Raw genomic sequence first — 15,979 nt, 5'->3', positions numbered from 1 at the left:
AGCTCTTTTAAATCGAGGCTTAAAACTTTTCTTTTTGCTGTAGCTTTTAATTAGAATCATCTGCACTGTAACTTCAATTTATCTATTTTTTTGTATGATTTTACTCTCTTATATATTGCCTGAAATTTGGTGTTTGATTTTTTTATATCTTGTTCTACGTAAAGCACTTTGAACTGCCTTGTGTTCGAAAGGTGCTATACAAATAAATCACTTGCTTGCTTTTACAAATCATTGATAGTAAAATGGAACCCAGGAATATACTTGTACTCAGTCTGCAGAAAGGAAGGGTGATCTTTTATGGAGAAAATGAAGTTATGACATGATTGGTGGGGTGGAGATGCATCTCTACCTAAGGAGGTGTAGGGCACTCCTTCCCTCCTCTAACCTGCAGGTCATCCTTGGGCAAGGTGTAGCACCTGCTTAGCCCCCTGATCAGGGTCACATGAAGCTAAGGGAGCAGGTGGTGGATGGTCATTTGAGCAGCTGGTGCATATCACCAGTCCTGGTTATGCAACCACTGACACCAGGCAGACAATCTCTGAAGAGTATTGATAATGGCTGGGGTCACCATTGTAAAGTCACAGCCCAGAAAAGGCAATGGCAAATCACTTCTGTAAAAAAATTTTACGAAAAACAATCATGATCATAAGACCATAATCTTCTATGTTACACAGCGCAGCACATAGTGATGTTGAGGTTGTGACAGCACATCTACAACCTCTAGTCCATCACTAATGACCAGGCAAGCCCCTCCATCCAGAGATATATACCAAGTTATACCTAAGATGTAAGAATATTTGTCAAAGATGTGGGTCTTCAGTCATTTGAAAGGACCAGAGATAATGCAAGTTTTCTTGTTAAGAGCAGAGAGGTTTCAGGAGAAATTTAATATTTTGATAAAATGAATATCCAAAATATTTTAGAGCAACTTGTGAAGTGAGTACATGCCAAACTGCTCAGGTGACCTCCTGATTAGTAAGGGTCTCGCCCAAAACATCAATGGTTTATTTTCCTCCATAGATGCTGCCTGATCTGCTAAGTTAGTGTCAGAGAGTCATAGAATGCTACAGCACAGAAACAGGCCCTTTGGCCCATCTAGTCTGTGCTGAATTATTAATCTGACTAGTCCCATTGACCCGCACCTGGAACATAGCCCACTCTACCCCATCCATCCATGTGCTTTATAAGATTGCCCTTAAGTGTTGAAATCAAACCCATATCCACCACTCTGCTGGCAGCTTGTTCCACATTCTCACCACCCTACGAGTGAAGAACTTTCCCCCTCATGTTCCCCTTAAACATTCACCTTTCACTCTTAACCTATGACGTCTGGTTCTAATCTCACCCAACCTCAGTGGTAAGTTTCTCCGGCATTTTGAGTGTGCAAGTTCCTACCATCTTGCATTCTGACTAGAGTAACAAAGTTAGAAACTAACTATGTTGAAGGGTGAAGAACACTTTATTCTTCTATTTAGTTATTTTCATGATATGCTGTTTCATTTTCAGGGACAGGTATTCGTATCAAAGACATTCTGAAGGACGATGAAACCCTGACCTCATTTCTACTCAAAGAAATTGAGCTTTCCGACTCTGTTGTGCATCAGTTGATCAATGCCCAAGTGCGACCTGAGCAGGTAAGTGTTATTGGGACTGCCGCCTGCAGAATAATACAAGAAAGCAGGAAATGCCAACCCCCTTCCTGCTCACCCCACCCCATTCTCACTAAGACCATGTTTCCATCTATTCAACTCAAGTAGAGGCTTTTCCATGTTGTCCTGTCAGGTACAAATCAACGGCACTCAGTGGCCACTTTATTAGGTACACCTGCACACCTGCTCATTAATGCAAATATCTAATCAGCCAATCATGTGCTGCAACTCAATGCACAAAGGCATGCAGACATAGTCATGAAGTTCAGTTGCTGTTCAGACCAAGATTCAGAATGGGGAAGAAATGTGATCTAAGTGACTTTGACCGTGGAGTGATTGGTGGTGCCGGATGGGAGTGGTGGTGGTTTGAGTATCTCAGAAACTGCTGATCTCCTGGGGTTTTCATGCACAGCAGTCTCTGGCGTTTACAGAGAACGGTACGGAATATGAAACGCAACCAGTGAGCAGCAGTTCTGTGGCCGAAAGTGCCTTGTAATGAGAGAGGTCAGAGTCAACACTAGCTCTCAGAGCATTCCCATTAATTTCATTTTGCTACGCATTTCCCTGTAAACCGTCTCTCTCACATACACTCAGTAGTTAGGTACGCCTGTACATCTGCTCGTTAATGCAAGTATCTAATCAGTCAATCATGTGGCTTCAACTCGATGCGTAAAAGCATGCAGATATTGTCAAGAGGTTCAGTTATTGTTCAGACCAAACATCAGAATGGGGAAGAAATACGGTCTAAGTGTCTTTGCCAGATGGGGTGTTTTGAATATTTCAGAAACAACTGGGATTTTCACACACAACAGACTCTAGAATTTACAGAGAATGGTGTGAAAAACAAAAAAAAAAACACCCAGTGAGTGGCAGTTCTGTGGGTGAAAATACCTTGTTAAGGAGAGAGGTCAGAGGAGAATGGCTACGCTGGCTCAAGCTGACAGGAAGGTGTCAGTAACTCAAGAAACCACATTACAACTTTGGCGTGCAGAAGAGCATGTCTCAATGCACCACTTGTTGAACCTTGAAGTGGATGCGCTGCAGCAATAGAAGGCCATGAACATAGACTCAGTGGCCACTTTTTTGGGTACAGGAGGTAGCTAATAAAGAGTATATTATTCAAAAGTCCCTTCTCAACAAAGAGCTTGGCTGTAAAGCTGTTCAGTGGACTCTTCCTTGACCAGGCACACAATGCTGATCCAGAGTACGATGGTATATTCAGTCTTTAATAGAGGGTGACATTCAACTTGGATAATGTGATGTCATTTAGTAGAGTTTCCTGCAGAGGCATTAAATATCAGGCAGTGTTGGCAATGACCGCTGATCCATCATGAGCAGATATAAATTTCTATCCTGCCTTGTGTGGTGGGAACAGTTTGCTGATGAATTCAATTCATCACTTTGGTGACCAAACAGAGCAGAGTTGATGCAATCCCCTGCCTCCTACTTCCCCCAAATCCCCCCCCCCAAACCACATCCCCCACCCACCACAACTTCTGCAGTTCCTCCCAATTCTGGTAAACATTAGAGAAACCTCATCGCCGAGCTGTGAATCTCCTGGATCAATGGAATAGAATGAGCGTAGGGACAGTTAGCTCACCAAGGTCATCTGCTTCATTTGCAAATGCTACATAAGTCGGTAAATCTATGAGTGGGGAAGCCAATGAAATGTGCAGGAGCCGTGCATCTGTTTTCTATCTGTCTTGCATTTTGTGTTGTGCATTTATTGTTTATTGTGGATAGTTAGTCACACGGGTTGGGGCATGGTGGAAGCAAATAATTTAGTTATGTATTTTTATATGATATCAGCAGATTTTCTCATGTTTGCAATTACTTTGTCTTTGGGTCAGTCTAGTTTGGGTAGAGCTAGAGTCTGGGCCGAGGTGATATCTTTTTTGTTGATTACTTAAATTCACTTAAACTTACTTGAATACACTTGAATATTCTTGACCACATTTAAGAACACTTGGCTTGGTTTAATACGCAAAGACTATTTATTTCATTATGTCGCTAGTTTAATTTCATTAGTTTTTATTGTTATACGATTCTTCATTGTGCTGGTTTCTTAATAAAGGATCGAACATATTCTTCAACTATGGAACTTCATTATTGGGTCTTGGCTTGAGATGTTGATCGTTTATTCCCCTGTATAGATACCGCCTGACTTGCTGCATTCCTCCAGAACTCTGTGTGTGCTACTCGTGAGTTGTTTGGTGTTGAGCTTGGCACAGACGTTGTGGGCTGAAGGACCACTTTATGTTTTACAGCAATGCTGTTGTGCATTTACGTGGCACCTTTAATATACCAAGTCCTGAGATACTTCACACAAACCTACACAAAAACAACTCTGAACTCCCATCACACTCTTAACTTCTTTATATAAGTGGAAACAAAACACTTTGTAATAGAGAATACAAAGTTTTAAAACAGTATTAAAGAGAATTTATTAGAACAGCTTTATTTGCAAGTGCAGTACACACCCTTAACCAAAAAAAAAATTAAAGCACAGATCAGCCCTTTACTCACTGAATGTCTAAGTGTTGAAGTAATTGCAATCTGCATCAGAATGTTTCTTTTGGTTTCGGTGTGTGGCCTCAAATTCTTTAACAGATGGAATGCACTAGTGTGGGAAGCAGCATTGACTGACAGTGCCCGGATAATAATAACATTGGAACACAGTGTTAAAAGTTCTTTTCATATGCAAATAATAAAAAGTGACAAAACATCCAAGTATGCCTTGATTCAAAATTACCCAGACTTAACCATCTTAACTTTCATTAGAAGCTTCAAACAGAGACTTCCTAAAGAACTATCGGCATTTTTGTGGCATGCTGCTTTGACCAGTGTGTATTGCTGTGTGCTTGTGGTTATGACAAATGGCTGCGTCCCTGAATAGTATTCCCGCAAACAAATAGTACAATGTCTTATTTCACACGTACTTACTAGGATGAAGATTCACAGAAGTCTGCAAATCGCAAGAGGGACTTTTTTTTTGTTTTCATTTTACATTTTAGGAATAAAGTGCGTTATTTACCAAATGATTAAATTAAAACTGGAGTTCAGAAATATGAAGGGAGGATCTCATTGAAACCTATCAAATGCTGAAAGGCCTCGATAGAGTAGATTTGGACAGGATGTTTCCTATGGTGGCAGAGTCTAAAACCAAAGAACACAGCCTCAGAATAGAGGGATGCCCATTTAGAACGGAGATGGGAGGAATTTCTTTAGCCAGACAGTGAAACTGTGGACTTTGTTGTCACAGGCGGCTGTGGAGGCCAAGTAATTGGGTATATATAAGACAGGGGTTGATAGATTCTTGATTAGTCGGGGCATGAAGGGATATTGGGAGAAGGCAGGTGAAAATGGATTAGCTATGATGAAAAGACAGATCAAATTCAATGGGCCAAATGGCCTAATTCTGCTCCTATATCTTTATGGTCTAAGACAAGCTGTTGGTGATGGAAATTAAGGTTCTTAACCCTCTCAACCTCAGCACCATTGACATAAACAAGAGCAGAGCGTATGGGCCAAATGGCCTAATTCTGCTTTGTTGTCTTAAGGTCATAAAATTAAGGTACCAGAAATTGGAAGGGCTTACGGCTGTCATTCAATTTAATCTATTTATCTATTTATTTTGTGATGCCTCACAGAATAGGGCCTTCCAGCCCCGATTTACCCTAACCCATCCAGAAGACAATTTATAATGACCAACTAACCCAACTGATAAGTTTTTGGACTGTGGGAGGAATCCAGAGCAGCTGGAGGAAACCCATGCATCCCACGGCGAGGACGTACGGAGTCGTATTATAGAGGAGGCAGGGATTGAACTCCAGACACCCTCCACTGTAATAATGTTGCCTATCGCCACAATAAGTCAACGGCAGATGCAATCTCAATGGCTCTCCACAAGGCTTTGAACCACCTGGACAACATAAACACATACGTCAGGATGCTGTTCATCGACTATAGCTCAGCATTTAATACCATCATTCCCACAATCCTGATTGAGAAGTTACAGAACCTGGGCCTCTGTATCTCCCTCTGCAATTGGATTATCAGCTTCCTAACTGGTGGATCACAATCTGTGCAGATTGGTGATAACATCTCCTCGCTGACGATCAACACTGGCGCACCTCAGTGGTGTGTGCTTAGCCCACTGTTCTACTCTCTATATACCCACGTCTGTGCGCTAGGCATAGCTCAAATACCATCTATAAATTTGCTGACGATACAACCATTGTTGGTAGAATCTCAGGTGGTGATGAGAGGGTTTACAGGAGTGAGATATGCCAACTACTGGAGTGATGCCGCAGCAAAAAACTGGCACTCAACGTCAGTAAGTCGAAAGAACTGATTGTGGACTTCAGGAAGGGTAAGATGAAGGAACACCTACCAATCCTCAGAAAGGGATCAGAAGTGGAGAGACTGAGCAGTTTTAAGTTCCTGGGTGCCAAGATCTCTGAGGACCTAACCTGGTCCCAACATATTGATGTAGTTATAAAGAAGGCAAGACAGCAGTTCTACTTTATTAGGAGTTTGATGAGACTTGGCATGTCAACAAATAGACTCAAAAACTTCTATAGTTGTACCATGGAGAGTATTCTGACAGGCTGCATCACTGTCTGGTATGGAGGTGGGGGGCTACTGCACAGGACCGAAAGAAGCTGCAGAAGGTTGTAAATCTAGTCAGCTCCATTTTGGGTACTAGCCTACAAAGTACCCAGGATATCTTTAGGGAGCGGTGTCTCAGAAAGGCAGTGTCCATTATTAAGGACCCCCAGCACCCAGAGCATGCCCTTTTCTCACTGTTACCATCAGGTAGGAGTTACAGAAGCCTGAAGGCACACACTCAGTGATTCAGGAACAGCTTCTTCCCCTCTGCCATCCGATTCATAAATGGACATTGAATCTTTGGACTATCTCACTTTTTAAAAAATACACAATATTTCTGTTTTTGCACATTTTTAAAAATCTGTTCAATATATGTAATTGATTTGTTTATTTTATTATTTTATTTTATTCTTTTTTTTTCTCTGCTAGATTACGTATTGCATTGAACTGCTGCTGCTAAGTTAACAAATTTCACGTCACATGCCGGTGATAATAAACCTGATTCTGATTCTGAACTGCTGCGCTACTGTGACACTCCAAGAAAAATAAACATAACAGCTGCTATCTGCTATGGTGACATTGAAATCAGAATATTCTGCAATCAAGCCCCACAAATATTTAGGCTGACACTGTTTATGATGTGAGATGATACGTTAACGAAGGAATCAAAATCAGGTTTATTGTCACTGACATATATTACGAAATCTGTTGATTTAAGACCATAAGCTATAGGAACAGAATTAGGCCATTTGGCCCATCGAGTCTGCTCCGCCATTTCATCATGGCTGATTAATTTTCCCTCTCAGCCCCAATCTCCTGCCTTCACCCCGTATCCCTTCATGCCCTGCCTCACCAAGAATCTATCAACCTGTGCCTTAAATATATCCAATGAAATAATTACTTATCAATATTTATTGTTGGATACAAAATTAGAATTGTTCTCATTCTTGCACCAGCAGTGCACTCAAGACATAAAAGTTAACTTCAATTGCAAGAAGTGAACAAGTATTTACTGCAAAAGAGAAATAATGAGATAGTGTTTGTGGGTTCATGGACCATTAGGAAATCTGATGGCAGATGGGAAGAAGTTGTTTCAAAAAACATTGAGTGTGGTTCTTTGGGATCCTGCAACTCTTCTGCAGGAGATTGAAATGAGAAGCGGGCATGTTGTGGATGCTGAGTGCCCTTAGAGATGGAAGCGTGGGCTCATGTGGGTACTAATATTTCAAAGAAAAGATTTTCTTTATTATTACCTGATTTATTTGGTCTTTATCAGGTTGTAGTTGATGGCAGTTTGTTGTTGGGAGAATGAACTATAACAGTTTCCCATATTACAGCAGTAACAACAGTTCAAAGGTATTTAAGTTAGTTGAAAAGTATTTTGGTGTATCCTGAAAGGGAGTTGAGAACTGCCACATATATGTAAAACTTCGCTTTGCTTTGAAGTCGTGTATAATGTATTTATAAACTATGCTGCACTAAAGTAGTTTTGTTACCATCAGAACTGTGAAAGCTACACAGCAACACAAAGCTCCCATCAATGAGATTGTGATGTCCCACCAAGCACACAGACCTGTCAGGTAGAATCACAGACAAGAGAAAATCTGCAAATGCTGGAAATCCAATGCAATGCACACAAAATTCTGGAGGAACTCAGCAGATCAGGGAGCATCTATGGAAGAGTGAACAGTCAACGTTTCAGGCCAAGACCCTTCTGCAGGCCTGAAATAGCAGCTGCTTACTCTTCCATAGATGCTGCCTCAGGTGAATGTTAAAGATACTATAAAATTATGTGAAGAAAAGCAGGGAGAGTCTCTCTGTGCTTTGGCCAGTATAGCCTTGTCCACTGACGTCGCTAATTATCTAATCATTCATCTCCTTGTAGTCTGAGATATCTTGCTGTGTGCAGATGAAATGGCGAGCCACAATTCAAAGGTTCTTCATTGGACATTCCCACATTGCAAAGACATTCAGTTCGTTATAAGTTATGAGCATGCTGTGTTGGTGCTGGATGCATGACAATGCCCCCAGCACAACCCTTGCTGATTTGATTTGTCATAAAATAATGAATTTCACGGTATGCTTTAACGTACGTGACAAATGAAGCTAATCTATCTTTAGGCCAATCTATCTATCAAGTGTCATGAGGCCAAGCCAGGTTCTAGATAATTCTTTTGTTTCCATTTCCTCTCACTGGGGCTAAGTTTGCCGATGACAGTACGGTAGAGAGCGAAGAAAGATTATAGCAGACCCTAGATTATCTGGGGAAGTGACCCAAAGAATGGCAGATGGAAGTTAACTCGGACCAATGTAAGGTGCTGAACTTGATTAAGCTAAACCGGAGTAGGACTTACACAGTAAATGACGTGGCCCTGGAGAGTGGAGTAGAATAAAGAGAACGTTGAGGCAAACTAGAGAAACAAGTAGACAAGGTGGTGAAGAAGGCACTTGGCGTGTTTGCCTTCATTTAGGACACTGTACAGGAGTTGAGTCACCATATAATGCACTGGTGAGACAACACTGGGAGTAACCCAGCCATTAGGTTGAAAAGATTCAGGTGCATGTTACAAGGGGTGATTGATAAGTTTGTGGCCTAAGGTAGAAGGAGTCAATTTTAGAAAACCTAGCACATTTATTTTTCAACATAGTCCCCTCCTACACTTACACACTTAGTCCAGCGGTCGTGGAGCATACGGATCTTGGACCTCCAGAAAGTATCCACAGATGGGTGATTGATAAGTTCATGGCCTAAGGTAGAAGGAGATGAGTTATACAGCTCTCGTTACATGCACATGCAGGTCAACTCTTTGAGTGATTGTGCAGAAAATTTGAAGTTAATAACTCATCGTCTTCTACCTTAGGCTACGAACTTATCAGTCACTCCTGATGAGTTATTAACTTCAAACTTTCTGCATAGTCACTCAAAGAGTTGAACTGCATGTGCATGTAACGAGAGCTGTATAACTCATCTCCTTCTACCTTAGGCCACAAATTTATCAATCACCCATCTGTGGACCCTTTCTGGAGGTCCAAGACCCGTATGCTCCACGACAGCTGGACTAAGTGTGTAAGTGTAGGAGGGGACTATGTTGAAAAATAAAAATGCTAGGTTTTTTGAAAATTGACTCCTCCTACCTTAGGCCACAAACTTATCAATCACCCCTCGGTACATTGACTGGAGGGCTTGAGTCATAAGAAGAAGCTGCGACTTTTTTCTCTGCAGTGTGGACCGATAGAGGTATATAAAATCACGAGAGGTGTAGATAAGGTGAATGGTCACAGTCTTTTTCCCAGAGTAGGGTGTCTGAAACTAGAAGATATAAGTTTAAGGTGAGAGGGGAATGATGTATAGGGGATCTGAGAAGCAACTTTTTCACACAGATGGTGAACAGCCTCTTCCCCTCCACTATATTTTTGAACAGTCCATGAACACTACCTCACTATTTTACTCTCTTTCCACACTATTAATTTACTTATATATATATTCTTATGTTACTGAATTCCATTGTACTGTTGCTGCAAAAATAACATATTTTGCACCATATTTTAGTGATAATAAATCTGGTTCTGATTCTGATTGGTAAATTTAATGAGCACTCAGAGGAAGTTGTAGAGGTATTTATACAATTAAAGTTCAAAGTAAATTTTATTATCAGAGTACATGTACCCACATACCACCCTGAGATTCATTTTCCTGCAGGCATACTTAGCAGATCTATGGAATAGTAACTATAACAGGATCAATGATAGATCAACCAGAGTGCAGAAGACAACAAGCTGTCAAAATGCAAATATAAATAAAAAGCAATATACATGAGACCAGGAAATAACAAATAAATAGTCCTTAAATTGAGATCATTGGTTGTGGGAACATTTCAATGATGGGCCAGGTGAGTGTAGTTATTCCCTTTTGTTCAAGAGCCTGATGGTTGAGGTGTAGTAACTGCTCTTGAACCTGGTGGTGTGAGTCCTGAGGCTCTTGTACCTCCTACCTGATGGCAGCAGCCAGAAAAGAGCATGGCCTGGGTGGTGAGGATCTCTGATGATGGATGCTGCTTTCCTACGACAGTGTTTCATGTAGATGTGCTGAATGGTTGGGTGGGCTCTACCTGTGATGTACTGGGCCAAATCCATTGTCTTTTATATAATTTTCCATTCAAAGGCATTGGTCTTTCCATACTAGGCTGTGATGCAGCCAGTTAGTGCTCTCTACTACACATCTATAGGGTTTGTCAAAGCTTTTAATGTCATGCCAAATCTCCACAGACTCCTAAGGAAGTCGAGGCACTGATTTGCTTTCTTCGCAATTGCATTTATGCGCTGGGTACAATGTCTAAAGCATATTTAGACAAGTGCAAGGAGAGTAAAGGTTTGGGATGTGGGCTAAACACAGGCAATAGGACTCACTGAGATGGACTGCTTGGATAAGATGAATTGAAGTTTCTGTGCTCTATAACTTCATGATTGTAGGGCGCTAAATCAGCTGCGATTCACGAAGTAAATTTGCAATTTGCGAAGTACAGGCAGTGGGGCAGTGAAACTGACTCCTGAATAATTTACACATGTACACACCCTCTATCCTTGGTACCACCAGGTACAAAATCTCTCACAAAATGAACTTTTATTCATATTTTATAATCCACGCCTATCAAGTTTGCTGTGTCAAATGCCCCTTATAATGCAGGCATTGTACTTCTAAGAACACATCTTGATGGATCACAGTACATCTTGAATTATGGGATCATAGACCAATGGAACATGCAAAGAGACCCATTATCCCATTGAATCTGGTGTGGTGCCATTTTCCTGCCTTTTCCCCATCGTCCTGTAATGTTACAGCATGAACGGAAGCCATTCAGCCCATCGACTCTGAATATCCTCTAGTCTCCCTGTCCTCGCCACGGAGCCTGTACTGCATTTCCCTACCCTACCTGAAGTGTGGTTTTCAGATATGAGCACAATATCTCTACAGCGAACCAGACGGGTTTTCTTTCCTCTAACAGGTTTTCATAACTTCAATCCTTTTGTATTCTGTACATCTGTATGACTTTCTTTGCAGCTTTATCACTTTCAAAAAAAATTGTCCATTCAAATCCCCAAATTTCCCTCATTCCCTTTTAATATTGTACATGTAGATATATCGTCTGCACTCATTCCTCCAGTCCAGCTGTCACTTGGTAACTTTCACGTCCAAGGCATCTGCTTTTCTCACCACTTTATCTGCTCCTGACGTCTGTAATCTCTGTCCACATTGTTCACAATGCGCCTGTGCTATTTCTGTCCTGTTTCTCAGTATTCCCAATGTCAGCCTGCAGTTAGAGGAACTTCTCTTCATTAACTTCCTCTTCCCTGCTAAAGTAAAACAATTGCACAGATTGAGACGTTGCTGGGATTATTGTTCAATCCACCCCCTTTCCTCTTTGCAGCAGTCGTTCCCAGATCAGAGTAATTACTGCAAAGCCACATTCACACAGTCAGCTGTAACCACTTGAATAAGTGATTATAGACAAATAACTACAAGAAGAGATAAGATTTTAATTAAGCTTCTTCAGGAGTAAGAAGTGCCGGGGTTGATTGTATTTAATGTATTTAAGTAAACTACTTAAGAACTTTTTAAAAGCTTTTATTAATGCTTTTGGAGAGAGTGATTTAGATGCATATCATATATTTACTGAGTTAAGTATTGTATGTAATTAGTTTTTGCTACAACAAGTGTATGGGACATTGGAAAAAATGTTGAATTTCCCCATGGGGATGAATAAAGTATCTATCTATCTATCTATCTATCAGACTTACAAGCATTTCAGAGTAGAAGGCACTTTAAGTCCAAAAGTTCAGAGTAAATTTATCAAAGTACATATATGTTACAATACCCTGAGATTTGTTTTCTTGCAGCATAAAAAGAAAATACAATAGAATTTATGAAAAACTATACATAAACAAAGACTTGACTATACTAGGCAGAATAATAGTTCAGCATGGACTAGATGGGCTGAAGGGCTTGAGCTGTGATTCTCTTTGACTTTGACTCACAAACAATCAATGTGCAAAAGACAAACTGCAAATAACAATAGTACTGAGAATAGGAGCGACCTGTTGAAGGGTCTTGGCCCAAAAAGTTGACTGTTTATGCTCATCCATTGATGCTGCCTGGCCCTGCTGAGTTCTCCTGCATTTTGGGTGCAAAGAGTCCTCGAAAGTAAGTCTTTAGGCTGTGGAATCAGTTCAGTGTTGGGGTGAGTGAAGTTACCCTCTCTGGTTCAGGAGCCCGTTGGTCGAGGGGTAATAACTGTTCCTGAACCTGGTGGTGTGGGACCTAAGACTTCTGGACCTGCCGCCTGACAGTAGTAGTGAGGAAGACATGGTCCGGCTGGTGGTGGTCTTTGATGATGGATGTTACTTTCTTGTGGCAGTGCATAATGTAGATATATTGACTATTTCTACAAATTAACTTGTATGCTATAAAAATGTTTTTGCATGAAATATGCCTTTCATGAAAGCACGAATTTAAAACTGGTGACGTACAAGAGTACAGCTGGAGTGGGACTTTCTAGAGCAATAGAGCAGCCAAGTCTGTAGCCTGCCTGGAGAGAGTATAGCGTTACTGTGCTGTTGGCTGGGTACCTTGTAAAAACAGGGAGGGAACCACAGAGCCCAAATCTCCCTATGGGTGGGTGTGACTGCAACACGGCAACTGCTTTGCAGAGCAGAGAGGGCCCACAGGTCCTGTGATTCTGGTCATCTGCTTTCAGCTGGGTGGGTTGAGGAGGAGAGGGGTTGTTATTCATCAATTTGACAAGAATTCAGAACAAAATGAGCTGGACACATTTCAGCAAATAAGATCATGGCTCTTCCCGTCTTCGCTTTATCAACATCGTGGAAATATTTGCCCAGTCTGTTGCAGATGTCGACATAATTAGTCTTTTGGCAAATCAGCAATCCAATTACCCTGACACGGAATTATAATTAGTTTCAAAATATTTGTTGAAGTTAAGTTATCAGTGAGTCCACAGCAGCACAATCGTGTGCCTTCATTAGATTAAAAAACCTCAGGCCAGCCAGTCGGACAGGTTGAAGAATGATACATTGATAATAAATGAAAAGCTAACCTTGCTTCTCTGATTAAGCCCATAGCATCCACAAGCTTCTGATGTCAGTTGCTTAGTTACCAAGTATTTGTCAAACTTCAGTTAGATAGGAGTTGTAAGCTCGGTAAATTTCCCGAGTCGCTTTTGTCTGAAACCAGCAGCTCTGTGAGGGACATCAATTTAACAGATTAAGATCGATGGGAAATGTAATGTGTCATAATGGATCCAGCACAGGGTTGCTTTGTCGTTTACACGCACTTTGACGAAGAATTGGTATCACTTGTACAAGGGTTACAAAATGTGAGTAACTAGCAAGACTGTTTCTTTATCTCTATCTCTGCTCTTGGTTAGCTCCAACAAGCTTCCGGACTCCATCCCAGAAACAACCTTACCCTGTCAGTCCTCAAATAGCCAAGGGTTATGTAGTTATATACCAACTTTGATAAGAATGACCAGGGCATTGAGAACCCATCAACCACAAACCTAAAGAAACACACACACAGCGCTGGAGGAACTCAGCAGGCCAGGCAGCATCTATGGAAAAGAGTAAACAGTTGACATCTTGGGCCACAACCCTTCATCACGTACTACTTTGATCTCCAGCATCTGCAGATTTTCTCTTGCTTGTGACAAACGTAAAAAGTTATTTTAATTGATGCCACGGTAACATAGCAGTTAGCACGATGCTATTACAGTGCAGGGCATCAGAGTTCAGAGTTCAATTCTGACATCATCTGTTAAATGTCTGAACGCCCTCCCCCGTGGACTGCGTGGGCATTCTCTAGCTGTCTGGTTTCCTCCCGCATTCCAAAGACGTACCAGTCAGCTGGTCATTGTAAGTTGTCCCGGGATCCGACTAGGGTTAAATCAGGGGTTCCTGGGCGGCACAACTCAAAAGGCCGGATGGGCCTATTTTTCTGTGTATCTCAATAAATAAAAGATAAATAAAATATTTTGGGATACAGTTACAGGCCCTTCCGGCCCATGACCAATTAACCTACTAACCTGTCGGTCTTTGAAATTTGGGAGGAAACCCTTACGGTCACAGGGAGAACGTACAGGCACTGGTGGGAATTGAACCCAGATCACTGGTGCTGTAAAGCATTACACTTACCTCTATACTATGTTCCTGGACCCGAAGTGCCACCGTTCCTTAAAAGGTGTTTCCAAACTGGGGTCCACAGACCCCTTGCTTAATGGTATTGGTCCATGGCATGAAAAGGTTTGGCTTAAGAGTAAAGCCCCAGCTCTGGAGGTGCCTGTAGGCCAGGGTCCTGTAAGAAGCCCATGACCCAAAGAACAGATGGTGGATGCAGAGATTTCTTAAGGTTCAGCAACTCCCTGATGGTTAGGATGCGCACAGGTTCTTTCAGGACATTGTCGAGGTCTTTCAGGACCCAACCACTCAAGCCCCCCCCACCTGGGGCCAAGAATGAAGCAAACTCGTTTCTACTCTGGGATAGACTCTCTCTACCCTTCTTGTGCCTCCCATCATTTTAATTTTTCAAGACTCTCCTCAGCCCTCAATGCTACAGAGGGGAAAAAAATCCAAGATTTTTTTAAACATGCAGCAGAGTAACAGGTTGTTCTGGTCCATTTAACCCACGCTAACCAATTACGCCCATACGACCAATTAACCTACTAACCCATAAGTCTTTGGAATGTGGGAGGAAACCGCAGAGAGAACTTTTAAACTCCTTACAGACAGCAGCAGGAATTGCATCTGGGTCTTCGGCGCTGGAATGGAACGGCATTACTCTAACCCCTATGCTTTTGTTCCGTCCAAGTTTGTCCACCCTCTCCTTATTGCTTCTCGCCTTTATTTCGGACAACATCTTGGTAAACCTCCTCTGCACCCTTTACATCCTCCCGGGAATGGGGCAGTCAGTATTGAACGCAGCCTAGCCAGAAGCCCTGTGCCACCAGCTACCTCGCAGACTACTCACCTGCCTGCTCTGCCCTCAGGGCTTCGGAGAGGGAATTCCAGAGCTGAGACTGTCCAAAGAAGAATGACATCTTGTAATCCACATATTCCCAGTCAGGGGCATACAAAGTACAACAAACAGAGGAAATTAGAGATTCAGAAGGGTTGTTGAATTGAATAGGGCTACAAGATGGGGAGGGGCATGTGTCTGGGGTAATTTGAACAGAAGGGTGAAGATATTAAAATAATGGCAGTGTCAGTCCGGGGTCAGATAACGGCGACTGAGCACAGGACAGGTTGATGGATGAAGTAACGGGGTAGGCAGCACAGATTTGGCAGAGTTCAGGTCTTCAGGCAATGAACAGTGAGAAGCCACGCAGGGCGGCATTGGAATAACCTCCTTTGTCCCCAAACATGTCAAAGTTATTGGTATTGGTTGAGCATTGCCACATGTACGGTAAAAAAAATTGTCTTGCGTACTGTTCATGCAGATCAAATCATTACAGAGTGCATTGAGCTAGAATAAGGTAAAATAATAACCATGCAGAATAAAACATAAGGATATTGAAAACATGCAGTGCAGGTAAGCAATAAAGAGCAAGATAATAATGAGATAAGAACTGAAATTGTCAAATCTGTAAACTATTTATACAGATGTATTTAGACCATGATGCTCACAAAGGTTTTAGATTTGAGAATTTAAAAGG

At 41.7% G+C, this 15,979-nt stretch overlaps 1 protein-coding gene across 3 annotated transcripts in view; it reads left to right on the top strand.

The window, feature by feature from the left end:
* The window catches only part of abca4b (ATP-binding cassette, sub-family A (ABC1), member 4b), a 184,462-nt gene that overhangs the window by 25,111 nt on the left and 143,372 nt on the right, over positions 1 to 15,979 (top strand). For all 3 annotated transcript variants that reach the window (XM_073062717.1, XM_073062716.1, XM_073062715.1), the window contains exon 6: positions 1,507 to 1,634. In XM_073062717.1, coding sequence (XP_072918818.1) covers positions 1,507 to 1,634 — 128 coding nt within the window. The remainder of the gene's footprint in view (positions 1 to 1,506; positions 1,635 to 15,979) is intronic.

The sequence above is a fragment of the Hemitrygon akajei genome, chromosome 12, assembly GCF_048418815.1.
Source record: "Hemitrygon akajei chromosome 12, sHemAka1.3, whole genome shotgun sequence".
NCBI lineage: Eukaryota > Metazoa > Chordata > Chondrichthyes > Myliobatiformes > Dasyatidae > Hemitrygon > Hemitrygon akajei.
The sequence above is the reverse complement of the archived record's forward strand: the minus strand, read 5'-3'. Positions and strand labels throughout refer to the sequence as shown.